General features: G+C 37.2%; 1 protein-coding gene across 4 annotated transcripts in view; it reads right to left on the bottom strand.

Moving 5' to 3' along the window:
- Positions 1–3612: 3612 nt before the first annotated feature.
- LOC128863419 (transient receptor potential-gamma protein) overlaps positions 3613–16116 on the bottom strand; it is a 71804-nt gene continuing 59300 nt past the window's right edge. For 2 of the 4 annotated variants that reach the window (XM_054102559.1, XM_054102558.1), the window contains 3 exons: positions 14494–14823; positions 14256–14377; positions 3614–6685 (listed from right to left, as the gene is read on the bottom strand). In XM_054102559.1, coding sequence (XP_053958534.1) covers positions 6437–6685; positions 14256–14377; positions 14494–14823 — 701 coding nt within the window. In that variant the 3' untranslated portion in view covers positions 3614–6436. Of the gene's footprint in view, positions 6686–14168; positions 14378–14493; positions 14824–16116 lie in introns of all 4 variants that reach the window. The other 2 variants (XM_054102557.1, XR_008454602.1) reach the window with 2 other exon arrangements.

The following is a 16116-nucleotide window of genomic DNA, read 5'->3' as shown; positions in this document are numbered from 1 at the left end:
ACGTTATGAAGTTTGGAACGTGGTTTTTTAGCCATTCTTAGCTCACTCGAGCTTTGTGAGTTGGTGCCGAGTCCTGTTGAAACGTCCATGGTCTGCCACCAAAATGTTTGCCTGTACACGACTTCAAAGCAACCTCCAGAATATATATATATATATAATTGGCGCGAACACCGTTTTTGGGTGTTTGGCCGAGCTCCTCCTCCTATTTGTGGTGCGCCTTGATGTTGTTCCACAAATCGGCGGACCTACAGTTTCAAGCCGACTCCGAACGGCAGATATTTTTATGAGGCGCTTTTTCATGGCAGAAATACCCTCGGAGGTTTGCCATTGCCTGCCGAGGGGCGACCGTTAATAGAAAAATGTTTTTCTAAATTTTGGTGTTTCACCGAGATTCGAACCTGCATTCTCTCTGTGAATTCCTAATGGTAGTCACGCACCAACCCATTCGGCTACGGCGCACAAACTCATTCGGTGGCTCCTAAAACACTCAGGCTAAAAAGCCCATTTTATTTAGAACTCTGGAAAGAGGGTAGATAGTCAAGGAGGAAAGGAGAAAAATATCAGAGAAAGAGATAGGAAAGTATAGAGACAGAGATAGTTAGTACTGTGAGAATTTTCCAGATTCTTTGGTACATCTGTAAATATCCTCCAGTTTTAGAGAACGAATATTACTCATTCTCACGACATCGGAACCCAAAACTCGTAGCTGTGCTCTAGCAAAGGCAGGACACTCACAGAGAAAGTGTTCAGTGCTATCCGCCGCCTCCAAGCAATACAGGCACTGACCCCATGGGTTGTGTCCTGTAATAATACCGACCATCAACCGAATGTCTTTCCTTCCAAGTTTTAGTAGACAGTTGTGACAGTTTTCTGTTCGGACTTGTCACAAAACTCTTTGCAGTTCTACAGCGTTCTACACCGGACCATCGCTCTTTATGCAAATTGTATACATAATCGCTGATCCAATTTATGATTCCTGCGGAACTGATTCCGATTATTGGCTCTGGCCCTTGTGGGGGAACCGCTGATCCCCGGCTCCTTGAACACCGGAGTGGCCTGGAATCCATATAAGTACAAGCCGGTTCAGTCTTGCGACAGAATTAAGCTTCTTCTTACATTCTTGAACAATCTTCGAGGTTTGCTTCGCGCTCTCCAGGGCCTTCAGCGCAGCCAAAACTTTAAGTTTACTTACCGCTCTTTTAGCATTTTCTGCTTACATTTTTTATTTTATCAATCAATTTTTAATGCTTAACACTTTTAATATTAATTTTTAGTTAGTTTTTGTGCCAATCGGCTTGAATTAACTAAACAAAATATTTTCAAAGAAAACGCATGTCAATGAACTCATTTTGATTATTGAAGTTTCGGCTTTTGATTTCTATTTTATTTATTTGTATTGTGTGCAAATAACAATTTTTGTCATACAGTTATTATTATTATTATTTTTTATATTCATTTCTAATTTACCATTTGTGCTTTTTCGGCTTGCTACATTAGTAATATACGAACATTAGTATAGTTTTTTGTTTGTGGGCTATTTCCTATGGCGTTCTCGTTTCTACGAAAAAATGTTGCCCTTTCACGGTGTGGAAATTGCGCAATGTTGCACTCAACCTTGTAAAAAATCATATTTTCGCCTACTCAGAAAGGGGCACAAAACACTGCGAATATGTTTCTAACTTTGTCTGCACACGCATTTCTTAAAATTAACGTTTTAAATAGTCATCTGATTTTCAGGGCGACCTACTCTCTTGACAAAGCTTCTGAAGGCATACAATTTGCCTCCTTTACCTTCGTAGAGGGTACCATTTTTAGAATCGAACACAAATTTTTCTCGCCGTATTACAGTTATTTTAAAATCGAACCCGAAAAAAGCAGCAATGAAAAGGCAACATCTTTTTGGCAGAAACGAAATCGCTATTAGTGTCATTGTTTGTGTCATTTTTTAGCTACAATTGTTAGGTATTTTGTTCTTGGCTTCGTCCAAATCAACGTTTCCTACGATTTTTAAAATAAAGACAAATTCATACGAGTAGGAATGAAGGGCAAAAAATATGGCACGAGCATTCGAGTTGTGATTTCGATGAACGATAATTACGTAGTACATTTATAATGGAGTTAAAAGTGGACTTGATAGCTGGTGAGTACGAGTGAAAAGTTTTGCTTTTATCATGCACAGTTTACATAATACGGATTTAACTATGTACAAAACCCTTACCGGCGAATTTTAGCGACTCCGAAGGTTGCTGACTGCGCACAAATTTCAAACATGGAGTGACAAATTTATAGAAACATTGTTGGTCCAATAAGAAAAGATGACGGTACCTATAGAGTCCGGTAGAACTCGGAACTAAACGATCTTACTCAGAACGAGGCTGTGCGTTTTGTTAAGGCACAGCGCATAATATGGCTAGGTCAAGTTACTCGTATGCCTGCTGACTGTACCGTAAAGAAAGCCATGACAGGGAGGCTAATATGCGTGAAGGCCAAAGGCAGTCTGAGGAACCGATGGATAGACCCAGACGCAGTGAAAAACGATCTCAAAGATTTAGGAATTCGTAACTACAAAGCAAAAGCTCAAGATCGGCGGTTTTGGAGGAGCCTTCTGAAGGAAGCTTTAACGCACTCCGCGTTGTAAAGCTATGAAAGATGATGATGATGATGATATAATAAATTGCCATTTCCTCCTACAAGAATGCTTTTTCGAATTGATATACGCGCGAAGTTGAAATTGGAAAGCCACCTTTCAAGTTGATCGCAGTACCACACAGAAAAGAAAAATGGTTAATGAATGCGGTTAGGGAAAATATAGAGACTTCGTATGAATATTGGGCATTCTTATACAAATATAAACCACTGTATTCATACTGTAACTCACCTCTGTTTGCTTTTTTGTCAGTAAACTAAGTTTTTATAAAGTATTTACATACAGGCGGCTGCGGTAGCCGAATGGATTGGTGCATGACTATCATTCGGATATGCATAGGCTCGAATCTCCAGCAAAGTTCTTTCGAATGGCGGTCGCTTCCCGGCAGACAATGGCAAACCTCCGAGTGTATTTCTGCCATAAAAAATCTCCTTATAAAAAATATCTGCGGTCGGAGTCGGCTTAAAGTTGTAGATCCGACCATTTGCGGAAAACATTAGAACGCCCACCATAAATAGGAGAAGGAGCTCGGCCAAACACCTAAAAAGGGTGTACGCACCAATTATTTATACATATTAAATTCTTCTGTTCGAACCTTTGTCACTTTACTTCTCGTAAAAGACTGGACAAATTGCTGAGTTCTGCATGTGTGTTTGGGTTAATCCGTAAATGATTTAGATTCATAATTGGGCCTGGTAGCTGACACTTAAATTTTAATTCTAGGTAGCGCTGGAGTCGATTTGTTGCTATAACCAGTATCTATAGTCCGATTTTATTCATATTCGGAATATGTTTTGGTAATAGAAATAGAAATACTCCGGAAAATATTTTACCGCTAGGTGGTGTTGGACTTATTGTATTTTATTGTTGACGGTATCAATGCTGATTCTTGGATGCCAATGCGCGAGTGCGCATTTGTGGGGGGCGTCTTGATGTTGTTCCACAAATGGAGGGCCTACAATTTCAAGCCGACTCCGAACGGCAGATTTTTTTTATGAGGAGCTTTTTCATGGCAGAAATACACTCGGTGGTTTGCCATTGCTTGCCGAGTGGCGACCGTTTTTAGAAATAAACTTTTTCTTAATTTTGGTGTTTCACCGAGATTTGAACCTACGTTCTCTCTGTGAGTTCCGAATGGTAGTCACGCACCAACCCATTCGGCTACGGCGGCCGCGGCATATCGGCATCGCGGTATATAGGCAACTCCTTTTCAGCTTTAAAATCGACAAAAAGATTATGTGTATCGATTCTTATTTCAAGGGTATTTTCCAAGACTTTCACAAAATACACTCGCTAGAACCTTATGGACGATATTTAAAAGACTAATCCTGCGTAATTGGCCCACATTTCAGGATCACCCTTCTTTCATCCGACCATATTTTGCATAGGAGCTGATGTGTGCACTTTACCAGCTCCTCGCCGCCATGTTTGAAGAGCTCAGCCGGCAGTCCGTCGGCTCCCGCGTTATCGCTATTCTCACCTCGCCATAGTCGGATAGCGGAATGACAGTCCCGTCGTCAACGATTGGGGTATTGGGATTTTCATATTCTCTATGACATGCGCAGTTGTCACTATTTAGCAAGTTCGAGAAGTGTTCCCTCCATAATTTGAGTATGCTCTGGATGTCGGTCTCCAGAACATCATATGACTTTAAATAAGTGAAAAACTTGCTTTTTGCGAGATTTAATTAATTTACAGTTCCGAAATTCTGCTGCGAAATAAAATTGAACGCTGAGTCTGTACGATTAAGCGTTGCAGCCACTGTACGGATGCGTTATTTTATTATTGTTTTAGCTCTACCGATATTTTTTGCCCCGTAAACCTTTTTGCCATAGTATTTATTGCTGTCTTAATTGGTTTTAATATTAACAAATGCCTACCACTTATTTTTATTTAATTATTTTGTTTGTAATTTTTATAGGCGTTTGTTTGCTTATTTGCTTTGCCGCTATTGTTGCTGTTTTTGCATTTTTTTAAATATATAGTAGTATTTTTATTATTAAATTAACTGTTTTCATAAATATTCATCCAAAACTTTATTATGTTTTATGTACGATTTGTATTTTTTAATTTTTTTATTTATAATTATTTCGACTGCTTTTTTTGTTTTTATATAAAAAAATTTCGTTCTAAGGCAACTTTTAACATTGATATGAGTAGTTGTTTAATTTATGATTATGTAATTCGCTGGTGGTAATGTTTGTGTGTTCGGTGCAAGCGATTAACACTAACAACGATAATGTTTTAAATGCGTGGCGTGAGATTGGGCGGTGGATGCAATGATTTAAATGCAATTTGACGTGGAATAGATATCGACGAATGAATAATGTAAATGTAAACGTGCATAAATGCAACAACATATCTGGAAACACACACACAACAATAAAACATAATACCAACAATTAAGGGCCAACACATTTTTTGAACTTATTTTTCATTGAAAAGTTTTAAAATGATCAAAAAATTGCTGTGAACTCCTTCCACTACGCGCTGTAGAGATTTTCTTTTTGTAAATAGAATTTAGCGTGTGCTGGGGCCAATCGCCACCGCTACATTACTTTTTAGATAGAAAAATATATACGTGCTGGGGGTCTCTCACCCGCCCTGCATTATATTATATTTCGTCTACTTTGTACGAGTAGCAGTCCATTTTTGTTTCTTTCTGTAGGAAAAGTAGGAGGCTAATGGAAAGAAAACAAAAGAAGAAATAGTTCACAATCAGTGAAAAGAAGACTTAAATTAGAGGCGAACTTCTTCGCTTTCTAAACCGACAGACTGATTCTAATTTCATAAAAAATGGATCTCAATTTGGATGACAAAGAACTTCTTTAATAAAAAAAGGCACAAAATCTAATCTAACCGAGGCTGAACGATTTTTATAGGAATCCATCTTCAAAGTCAGGCATCTCTGAAGGGATTGTATGATAATTAAGGTAAGAATTTGGATTGAATTTAGGATTTAAACATTCAATGCAGTTTATCCTGGGTACGCGCGCCTGTTTCTGCTCATTGAAGTGTACACCTTTTTAAGTGCAATTTTCTAAGATTTCCATATGGAGTTGTTATATAAATATGTATGTGTATAGCTATTTGATTGTATTCGTGAAATTCTTATGGTGCTGTTTACTTGGATTTTACTTGTAAATGTGATATGTGGGGGCGCAAAATTAATCATCGAATTTGGTTTGTGAATAACTTTTTTGACTAAATAAAAAATAATTGTGAGCGATGGTTGTTGTTGTTTTTATTGTAGCAGCATAAAAATTCCCCATATATGTACGGGGAATGACAGTCCTGAGTCGGATATAAATCCTAGTTGTTCTAGTAACATAAAACCGCCGGTCATGGGAACGCTCCAGTGCTTACCAGTTTGTAAAATGCAGTCGTCTACGTCACAAGCGTCAAATGTGTATGACGTACGACGCCATTTGCAAAAATTATAAATCTTCCGATAGGGTGATTAATTTTGCGCCACCTTGTATAACGAGTTGTATGCTCGTACTTATATAAGTGCCAGGTAAGTATGCATGCAATTGTGCTTAATGATAATATATGTCTGTATGTATGTAAATGCATGAATATGTAGTTGTAAATTTCTTTCTTTTACATATTTTCCCATCTGTTCGAGATCAACTTTTACACTGTTTTCTTTAAGTTTCTTTAGTTTTTCCTTTTATGAGTGCATTTTGCTTATAAAATGTTTCAAGTCAATTGTATGTAGGTATGCATATGAATCGCCCATGTTTGTGCACTAAATAACCTACTTCTTTTATATTTTGACTTCGAGGCTTAACCCATTATGCTGGTCGATGCATAACTGCCACTTATTAGTGGTTCACGTGAATTGACGGATGTATTGGATGGATCCAAGTGGTGTGTCTCACTGGAGAGTGTAAATTCCGTCGACGTTTCGACAGAGTCGTGTTGACTTTGTGTCTGTTCATGGCGACGTGGTTTGGCGATGATTGTGGCATCTTTGCCACATGGCGTGACGCCATCGGTATGTGATGCTGGATAGCTGGAGACGCGCTTAAGCGACTGAGATGTGGAAAAGTATGAGAAGAAAAGTAAAATATTAGAAAATGTCACTAAATTTGCATGCACATTTGAAAAGGATTATGATAAGATAAGAGTTAGGCAAAGCCAATTGAATGCAAAATTTAGCTGTCGAAAAGTAATTCAAAGAGCCTTATTTACATTCCAAAAAAATAATAATTGAAGGTAAGCGTTGGTCACTTGAAAATTTGTTAATATAAAACATCAGCGCCACTTATTATTTCAAAAGCTTAAGGACATAGCAGCCAATAGCTCTTGCCTAGCCTATAATTTTAATATTTAGATTTAATTTCTAAAATATAATTGTAATTATTTAAATTAAAAATAAAATGAAATTTATTATATAGCACTTCTTTGCAATTTTTATAACTGATAATTTACGCACGCATTCAGTCTAGTCGCTATTGGTGACTTATTTAATCACTAAAGCAACTGGAGATTTTTTTCTGCAATCCCTCAGTTAATATTTTTTTATCTATTATTTGGTTGGTTGGTTTAAGGGTGACCACGCATCGGAGTGCCACATAGACCGCAAGTTGGGTCCGTTGTGTTGCCCTAGAGCTCATTATGTTATATGATTTCCCCACCTAACCGAGATTTTTACTATAGATTTTGGTCCAAGATATTAATTCGTTTCGAGAATTTAATGAGAGATTCGATTTTCAGGTCCGAGAGTACTGAGAGATTGTCAATTGTTGGAGAGCCTAGAAGAGCGAGTCGACTTCTGGCTAGGCCGGGACAACTGCACAGCAAATGCCTGCTCGATACTTCCTCATCTTCGTCCTCGCAGTATCTGCACAGGTCGTTTTGAGGAACTCCGAGCCGACGTGCGTGAGTGCCCAAAAGGCAGTGGCCGGTGATAAGAGATATTATATGCCTTAGTTCGTGTTTCGAAAGACTTATAAGGCTTTTTGTCTGTTTCAGATTGTAGGATGGCCAGATTTGTCTGGTCGTAACGAAGTAGTTTCCTCTCGCCACCTCAGATCAGCATTATTTAATTAAATTACATATAATAATACACACAAATATTTGTGTAAAGGTTAGCTAATAATTTTCGAGTTAAAAAAATCTAAATAAATATACCAAAAATTAAAAACAAAAACACCCGATAGAACTTGTGGCTAAAAATGTATTTATCTCTGTCCATTTTTCTAACGAAAGGCTCTTTCATTTAGCGTAGTCTAGGAATTTTTTAAATTTTCGATTTGTATATGTACGTACAAGGTGGCGCAAAATGAAACACTCTATCGGTCGTTGTAGGTCAATCATATATGACACTTGGGAATTAAACAGCTGCTGTATATAAAGAGACAAACAATGGGGTGCGTAAAGGTTCAAATAAATATTTCCCTCACTCAACATCATTTTTTTAATTTATTGTAGTAAAAAATATATTCACAAACAAAATTAGATGATTTATTTTGCACCACCTTGTATATGCATGCCATTAAAAAAAAACCGCCTGTGATATAGATTTAACGGGCACCAAATTTCATTTTAGCATGGGAAAAAATGGAAAACGAAAAAAATATAAATTTTTCAAATTTTAAATATAAAGAGTTGCGTGGCTATTTCGCTGATGAGAGATATTTAAAATAAATTAAATTTTATTAAAAATACCAAATTATTATTTTTGAGCAAACATTGATGGCTTAGTGGTCACTAATAGTTAATTTGGTTAGTTTGCAAAATTTAACTGAAGAAAGTCTACTGTTTTCTACTAGAGACGGTAATCATTTCGAGTTTTTATGAATTCCGTTGAAATCTACAAAAAACATTGCGCTCGTGTATTTCATGAATAAAAATCTATAGCAATTAAAAATAAAGATTTTTTGTAATTCATTTACTCTCTTACAAATACTACGCAAATGCCACAACACAAAATACACAAATAAATTTTGATCAGGTGAAGAAGAAGCAAAACAACCACAACATTGCAAATAAATATGAATAGAAAAGGATTGTAGGAAGCTTTGTGAGCCAACACGACGTGTAGTATTAGTATGACGGCGCTGATGGCGGTTCAAGGGCGGCTGGATAATAATATCCTACAAAAGAGAACCTGAGAAATTTCGAACCAGCTTTTTCAGCTTCAAAATCAAATGATCTTCGTTAATAATTATAGCACAGGAACTTATTGACAAGTTTTTCACGTTATTTGTTTTTATTTGTTTTTATTTAATTTTATTAATTTTTTTAATGAAAATATAGTGCACTGTCCTACAACAACTATATATATATATATATATATATATATATATATATATATAATTGGCGCGTACACCCTTTTTGGGTGTTTGGCCAAGCTCCTCCTCCTATTTGTGGTGTGCGTCTTGATGTTTTTCCACAAATGGAGTGACCTACAGATTCAAGCCGACTCCGAACGGCAGATATTTTTATGAGGCGCTTTTTTCATGGCAGAAATACATTCGGAGGGTTGCCATTGCCTGCCGAGGGGCGACCGCTATTAGAAAAAAATTTTTCTTAATTGTGAGTTTCACCGAGATTCGAACCGAAGTTCTCACTCTGAATTCCGAATGGTAGTCACGCACCAACCCATTCGGCCACGGCGGTCAAAAACTATATACAGCGTTTTTCAATAGGTGCGCTTCAACTTTTTTCCGATAGGGAGGGCGAACGACGCAATATTTTTTATTTTTCGCTTGTCATTTGTAAACTTCATTAGTATACATTTCATCATGGAACGCTACACACTTGAGCAACGATTGCAAATCGTGCAAATTTTTTATGAAAATAATCGTTCTGTTGCTGCTACTTTAATCCAGATTTTTTCCAAAAAATCATCTTCAGTGATGAAGCTCACTTTTGGCTCAATGGCTTTGTTAACAATCAAAATATGCGTTACTGGGCAGAAAGCAATCCACACGTGATTCATGAGGCACCGTTGCATCCCGAAAAAATCACTGTTTGGTGCGGTTTACATGCCGGCGGCGTAATTGGCCCATATTTTTTCGTTGACGAGAACGATCGCCACGTTACTGTGAATGGAAATCGATACCGCGACATGATAAACGATTATTTTTGGCCGCAATTGAATGGTATGGACTTAGACGACATGTGGTTTCAACAGGACGGGGCCACAAGCCACACAGCACACGCTACAATAGATTTGTTGAAGAGTAAGTTCGATGAGCGCATTATTTCCACTAATGGACCGGTCGAATGGCCGCCGCGCTCGTGTGATTTGACGCCTCTAGACTATTTTCTTTGGGGTTATGTGAAGTCATTGGTCTACAGTAACAAGCCGATTTATGCAAAAGAGTGGTCGAAAATTGGGTTCAACGATTGGACTTCGTAAAACGTGCACGCGGTGGTCATGCAAAAGAAATCGAATTTCATACTTAAATGTATATGTTCAAACTCGATAATAAAAAAAAAATTAGTTAAAAAAGTCAAACCGTTTGTGTTATATTCAAAAAAGTTCAAAAGTTGAAGCGCTCTTACTGAAAAACGCTTTATGTATGTAAATTTAAGTTTCAAACTTTGTGAAAATTTAAAAACAATTCAACTAAATTTCTGCAGAATTTCGACGAATTTTTAGAAAAATTTCTTGTATGCAGTTTTGTAGCCCATAGAAATTTGGGATAATAAAGTGACCTAAAAATCGCGCTGATTTCTGACAATTCTCCAAACAAAATTCTTGAGCCCGTGCAAAGTCGGAGACATGGAAAGGATAATCACTCAACTTCCTCGGCTCAAACGCATGCCAAACACGAAGAAATATACTGGCTGAAACTTAGTGTTTTTTCTTCCAAGAGATGCTACTAACTAAACATAACCTCCGTAGCGCTATCTCGCTGAGTTTGCGCGGACTTTTCAAACGACCCTCGTACAAACGGACAATCAATGGAGCACGCAAAGGTCCAAATAAAGATTTGCATCATTTAAAATAATTTTTTGTATTTAGAAAAGTTATTGAAAAACAAAATTGGGTGATTAATTTCGCGCCACCTTGTATATTATAGCACAAAACGCTTGTTTTAAACCTTTGCACAGACTTTTAGAAAATATTTAAATAAAAATGTTACGAACATTTACTATCCCCTTTGCATATATGTATGTACATTAAAAAATGTTACCTCATAAGTTAAAGTTAAAATATACCTTCCAGTAGGATCAAAAATTTAAATTTTATCACCCCTAAGCTAAGGAAATTCCTCTCAAAAAAATTACAATTTTTTAATATATGTCCCAAGCGGACTAAAAATGTAATTTTTATCACATAGGAGGAATTTTTCAAAAATTAAAAATTTTCAATGGACAACAATTATGGGTGTAATGCCTAGTGAAGTCCTGTCAGTTTTATATATCAATTATAGACATTTTTAAGATTTACTGAACTAGTAGAATATAATAGAATGATTGAAGGCTTGCACTGCGATCTAAAGGCGTTTTTGTTCTCTACTCATCATAATTCACATAAAACCCAGTTCCCTAAGTAAATCCAAGATCGAGTTGGGTTGAGCTGAGTGTGTTTTTCTTCGAGAAGCAGGCATAATGAAGTTTTTGCGGATTGATCGCTGAAGGAATAGTTCGATTCAAAAAAAATTCTTTAGTTTTTACTCACCAAATTGCAATGTTTTTAAGTGAATAAAAGCTTTTAGTTATGATATATTCATTAATATAAAAGGTGAAGTCCGAAATTAACAAGACTGGCTTTATTAAAATATTTTTAATGCGTCATCTTTTTAATGAGTAGGTGCGTTGGAAGTTAAATCTCTAGCTGACTTCTAGTGAAAACTTGGTGACATTCGGTTTAGTGGAAGCAAAGTTATTGCATCTAAAGTGTCCGTATGTTTGTGTCATTGGTACAAAAATTAGTTTCGAGCCGCCCAAAAATGCGTAATCACCGAAAAATCCATCGAAATTGTTTGTAAATTTATCAAAAATTAACCGAAATCATCGTTGAAATTAACAAAATCGGAGCTGAATATCTCGATATCGATTTATTGCATTTTAACTGATCATTTGGGCTTACAAAAGGTCTGTGCATGTTTCATTCCGCACAAGTTATAACTGGGGACCAAAAATTGCTCAGAATTCAACATTCGAATGACTTCATTAAAGAGGCGCGAAAAGGAGAGAACTTCCTTTACAATATTGTAACTGGTGATGAAAAGTGGTATTTCCAACATGAACCTGAAACTAGTGCCGAATGGAAAGCCCCAGACGAGCCACCACCCAGAAAATCGCGTTTGGAGAAGTGAAAAATCAATCCGATTCTCATTTGATTTTACGATTCCATGGGAATTGTCCACAAGGAGTTGGTGCCAACGGGCCGGCTAACTCAGTGCAATTTTCTATCTCGGCGTTTTAAAGCGCTTGTTGCATTGCATTCGTCGAATTCGCCCTGAATACCGCGAAGGAGGAAGCTGGCGCTTATTGCACGAAAAGCAATCTTGTCACTGATTTTTTGACTAGAACTCGCATTTAAACCATTAATCACTCATCGTATTCGCCTGATATGGCTCCCTGTGATTTGCATATGTTCGGAAAATTACATTTGACCATGAAGGAAAAACGTTTTGCCTGAAACACGCTTTTGAAAAGCGTTTAGATCGCGGAAAACAGTATATCGGAGCCAGAGGGGACTATTTTGAATAAATAAACTTGAAATTATCAGAATAAAGCTCCGGCCGGTTCTATTTTAGCTCAGTCTTGTTTATTTTAGACTTCACCTTGTAATATCACTGTAATTGCAAAAAAATGCTACTAAAATTAACTTTCTTATCTGATCAGTACTTCAGTAAATGTAAGAACCGTGTTAGAGATATTTGAAAAAAAAAAATGGATTATAATTAAAAAATATATAAATTTACTAAAAATATATATGTTAGTAAATATACAATACAAATTTTAAAAATATAAATTTTCATTGCATCCATATCATATTTAAGGCTACCAACATTTTTACCCATTATTGCATTTGTTTTTTGTTCTTTTGCCAAAACTCAGAGTATAATATTTTTTGTAGATTTCAATGGTACTCATAGGAAACTGATTTCAAAGATTCTTTCCACATTTCCTATTACATGCAAAATTTTAACACAGGGTGGCTGATGAAAGCCGCTACCAAAAAAAAATTGAATAACTTTTTTTCTTTTTAAGTTATCTGTTCCATTTTTGTTTTAATTTGCAGATTGATCTTTAAAATTTATTAAAATGGATAACTGGGACACGCAAACAAGAATTTGGATAGTCCGCCGCTATCACGCACTGGAGTCCGTAGTTTTGGTACAGAGAGAGTACAGGCGGATGTTTGGCGGCGATCCCCCGAGCAGATGGACCATAATGAGACTGGTGAATAATTTTGCTGAGCAAGGAACAATCGCAAGAAGGCCTTATCATCGAAACCCACCAGTTCGGACGGAGGAAACGATCGCTGCTGTAGCTGCAGCTATACAAAGCAATCCAAGGGTTTCAACAAGAAGCTTATCTGCTCAACTTGGTGTCAGCCGACAGTCTTTGCAAACAATAATGCACAAAGATTTAGACTTATTTCCCTACAAAATTCAAATGGTTAACAAACTGAATGCAGCAGACTTGCCGATTCGCTTGGAATTTTGCCAGTAGATCCTGCAAATGGTGGAAGAAGACCAAAACATGTTAAACTGCCTTTTCATGTCTGATGAGGCCCATTTCGATTTAAACGGCAATGTGAACAAACAAAATTGTCGAATATGGAGTACTTCTAACCCACAGATACTCCACGAGACGGAATTGCATCCTCTTCGCGTGACAGTGTGGTGTGCGGTTTCTTCACGCTGTATTGTCGGGCCTTATTTTTTTGAAGAAAATGGTCACACCGTTACGGTTACTGGAGACCGTTATTTGAAAATGCTGAAAGAATTTTTCTATCCAGAACTACGCAGAAAGAGAATTCCTTTCAACTCTGTGTGGTTTCAACAAGATGGGGCAACGTCTCACATAGCCCAGACTGTTATGACAGAGTTGCGACGAAAATTTCCCAATAAACTGATTTCAAGAAACTCCGAATTTCGTTGGCCCCCCAGGTCGCCTGACCTTACTGCACCTGACTTTTTCTTGTGGGGTTTATGTAAACAAGAAGTTTATAAAACAAAGCCAACAAATTTGGATGAACTAAAACAATCCATTCGGGCAACAATTGCGGCTATTCCTGTCGCAACTCTCAAAGCAGCAATGAACAACTTTTTACTAAGATGCCGCACTTGTGTCAATGAGCATGGGGGCATTTAAATTCAATTATTTTTAAAACTAGTTAAGCTACATTAATAAAATTTAATGACCTTCAACTTGAAAAAAAATAAATGAATTCCATATACTAAAAAAAAAGTTATTTGAGTTTCTTAATGTAGCAAAATTCATCAGCCACCCTGTATTAATTTTTTAATAGTGATCATTTTCCGCCTCTTTTTTCTACAAATAAAGTCAACTACTTAAAAACAATACTGTGTGCACATACGACTTTATGTGCTGCTTTCGTCCTGTTCGTTCGTTCGGTTATACGAGTACAGTTGCTCCAATACTATCTAGTAGAAATATACAAAACCTTGTCGTTCAATGCTGCCTCCGATCCATTGGCAGTGGACATAGATTCGTTAACGGGGCAGATATTTTTACTCGATGAAAACTTCTTGCGTTTCTTTTTCAAAGCGGCTATGGCAGTGAGACCTAATGGAATGTGATAATAACAATAATAACAACAAAACCAACTAAGTATATAAATACTAGTAAAATTATTGAAATTTTTAACTGAAAATAATGCGCCTCGAAAAATGTTAATTTACCGGTTGTTGTGTGAAAGAAATGCGAAGCTCCACTACCATTGCTGCTGACACTGTTACCGCTACCGCTATTTAAGCTGTTGGTGTGATCCTTCATAAATGTGCTCGCGTGCACTGCGCTGTGTGCTGGAGTGTGGGCGTTTGCATGCTGATTGCCAGTAGTTGGGTCACCGTTGGTTATGTAATGCTGTGCAGAATTCTGTGCATAAGTCACGCGCACCTGGCCATGAACTGGCGATGAGTTTGCGGAGGAATTGCACACTGAGTCCTCTGACTTCGAACGGCCTAACATTTTCGAAACATTACCCACCTTAGCAGCCTCGATGAGCGTACCTGCAACAGAAAATGGGGTTGATGTTTATAAAAAAAAAATAAAAGGAGCGACATGCTCTCGAAAACATTTAAAATTTTAAGTTGTTATATTCGATTTTGAAACCCAGAAATAGTTTGCTTTTTTTTTTCCTAATAGAAGATATAAAACTAATTACATTCGAAACCGGTTTATGTGCGAGTTTGCCGTTCTAAAAAGCATGAAATCAGCTGCTATGGTGTCAGGCGTGAGTTAGGATCGGTAAAAGTTGTTGGTAAATACGGAGGAAAATACGTAAATATTGCAAACAAATGGCACAAAATTAATCACCCTATCGGAAGATTTTTAATTTTTGCATATGGCGTCGATTGACAATCATATTTGGCACTTGTGAACTATGAGGATCGTTTGGAAAGTGCGTGCAAAGTCGGAGATATGGCGCTACTTGCGCGTACCGAGGTTATGTTTAGTTAGTAGCATCTCTTGGAAGAAAACACACCAAGTTTCAGCCAGAACGGTCTATTTCTTTGTGTTTGGCATTCGTTTGAATCGAAGAAGTCGAGTGATTTTCCTTTTCCCTCACCACAACGCACCAGCTCACGTCTCGGCAGTTGTGGTCGCAAAATTAAAGGATATGGGGTTTCAACTCGTTTGACAGATCCAATTTGGAGGATCGCTCGAATCCTTCGAACTAATATTTGTTCCCCAATATGATGAAATGGCTGGCGGAAAAAAGATTTTATTCATACGAGGAGGTGATTGCAGAAACGAATGGTTATTTTTCAGACTTGGAAAATCCTATTTTTCGGAAGGCATCAACAAACTGAAACATCGTTGGACGAACTCTTTGAGTAGTTTCTATTTTTGGGTGGACTTTTCAAACGACCCTCATAGACAGCTGCAGTATAGAAACAGACAAGCAATGAAGGACGTAAAGGTCAATTTTTTTTATTTAGTAAAAAAGTTATTCAGAAACAAAATTGGTTGACTAATTTTGCGCTAACTTATACAAGATGATGGGCCACCTAGACGACGTAGAGGACGAAGTTACATAGCTGCCAGAACAACGCACACAGCGTTAGACTAGACTCAGCATACAGAAACGGATACAACACCGATGCACCTCGCAGTCTAAATCTACAGTATCAATATGAACCCAACCGAATGGGACTCGGTACTCGTGTATTCTTGGACTCAATCTGTATAAGTTAGTTGGGATGATAAACTAATAACCAATATCTCAAGTATATTACATTCCTGGTCAAGAGCACTTCTTTTTGCAAAGCCAAATGCTAAATGACATGACCGTCAATGAG

The sequence above is a fragment of the Anastrepha ludens genome, chromosome 5, assembly GCF_028408465.1.
Source record: "Anastrepha ludens isolate Willacy chromosome 5, idAnaLude1.1, whole genome shotgun sequence".
In the NCBI taxonomy this organism is placed as follows: domain Eukaryota; kingdom Metazoa; phylum Arthropoda; class Insecta; order Diptera; family Tephritidae; genus Anastrepha; species Anastrepha ludens.
This window is presented reverse-complemented; position numbering and strand designations above follow the sequence as displayed.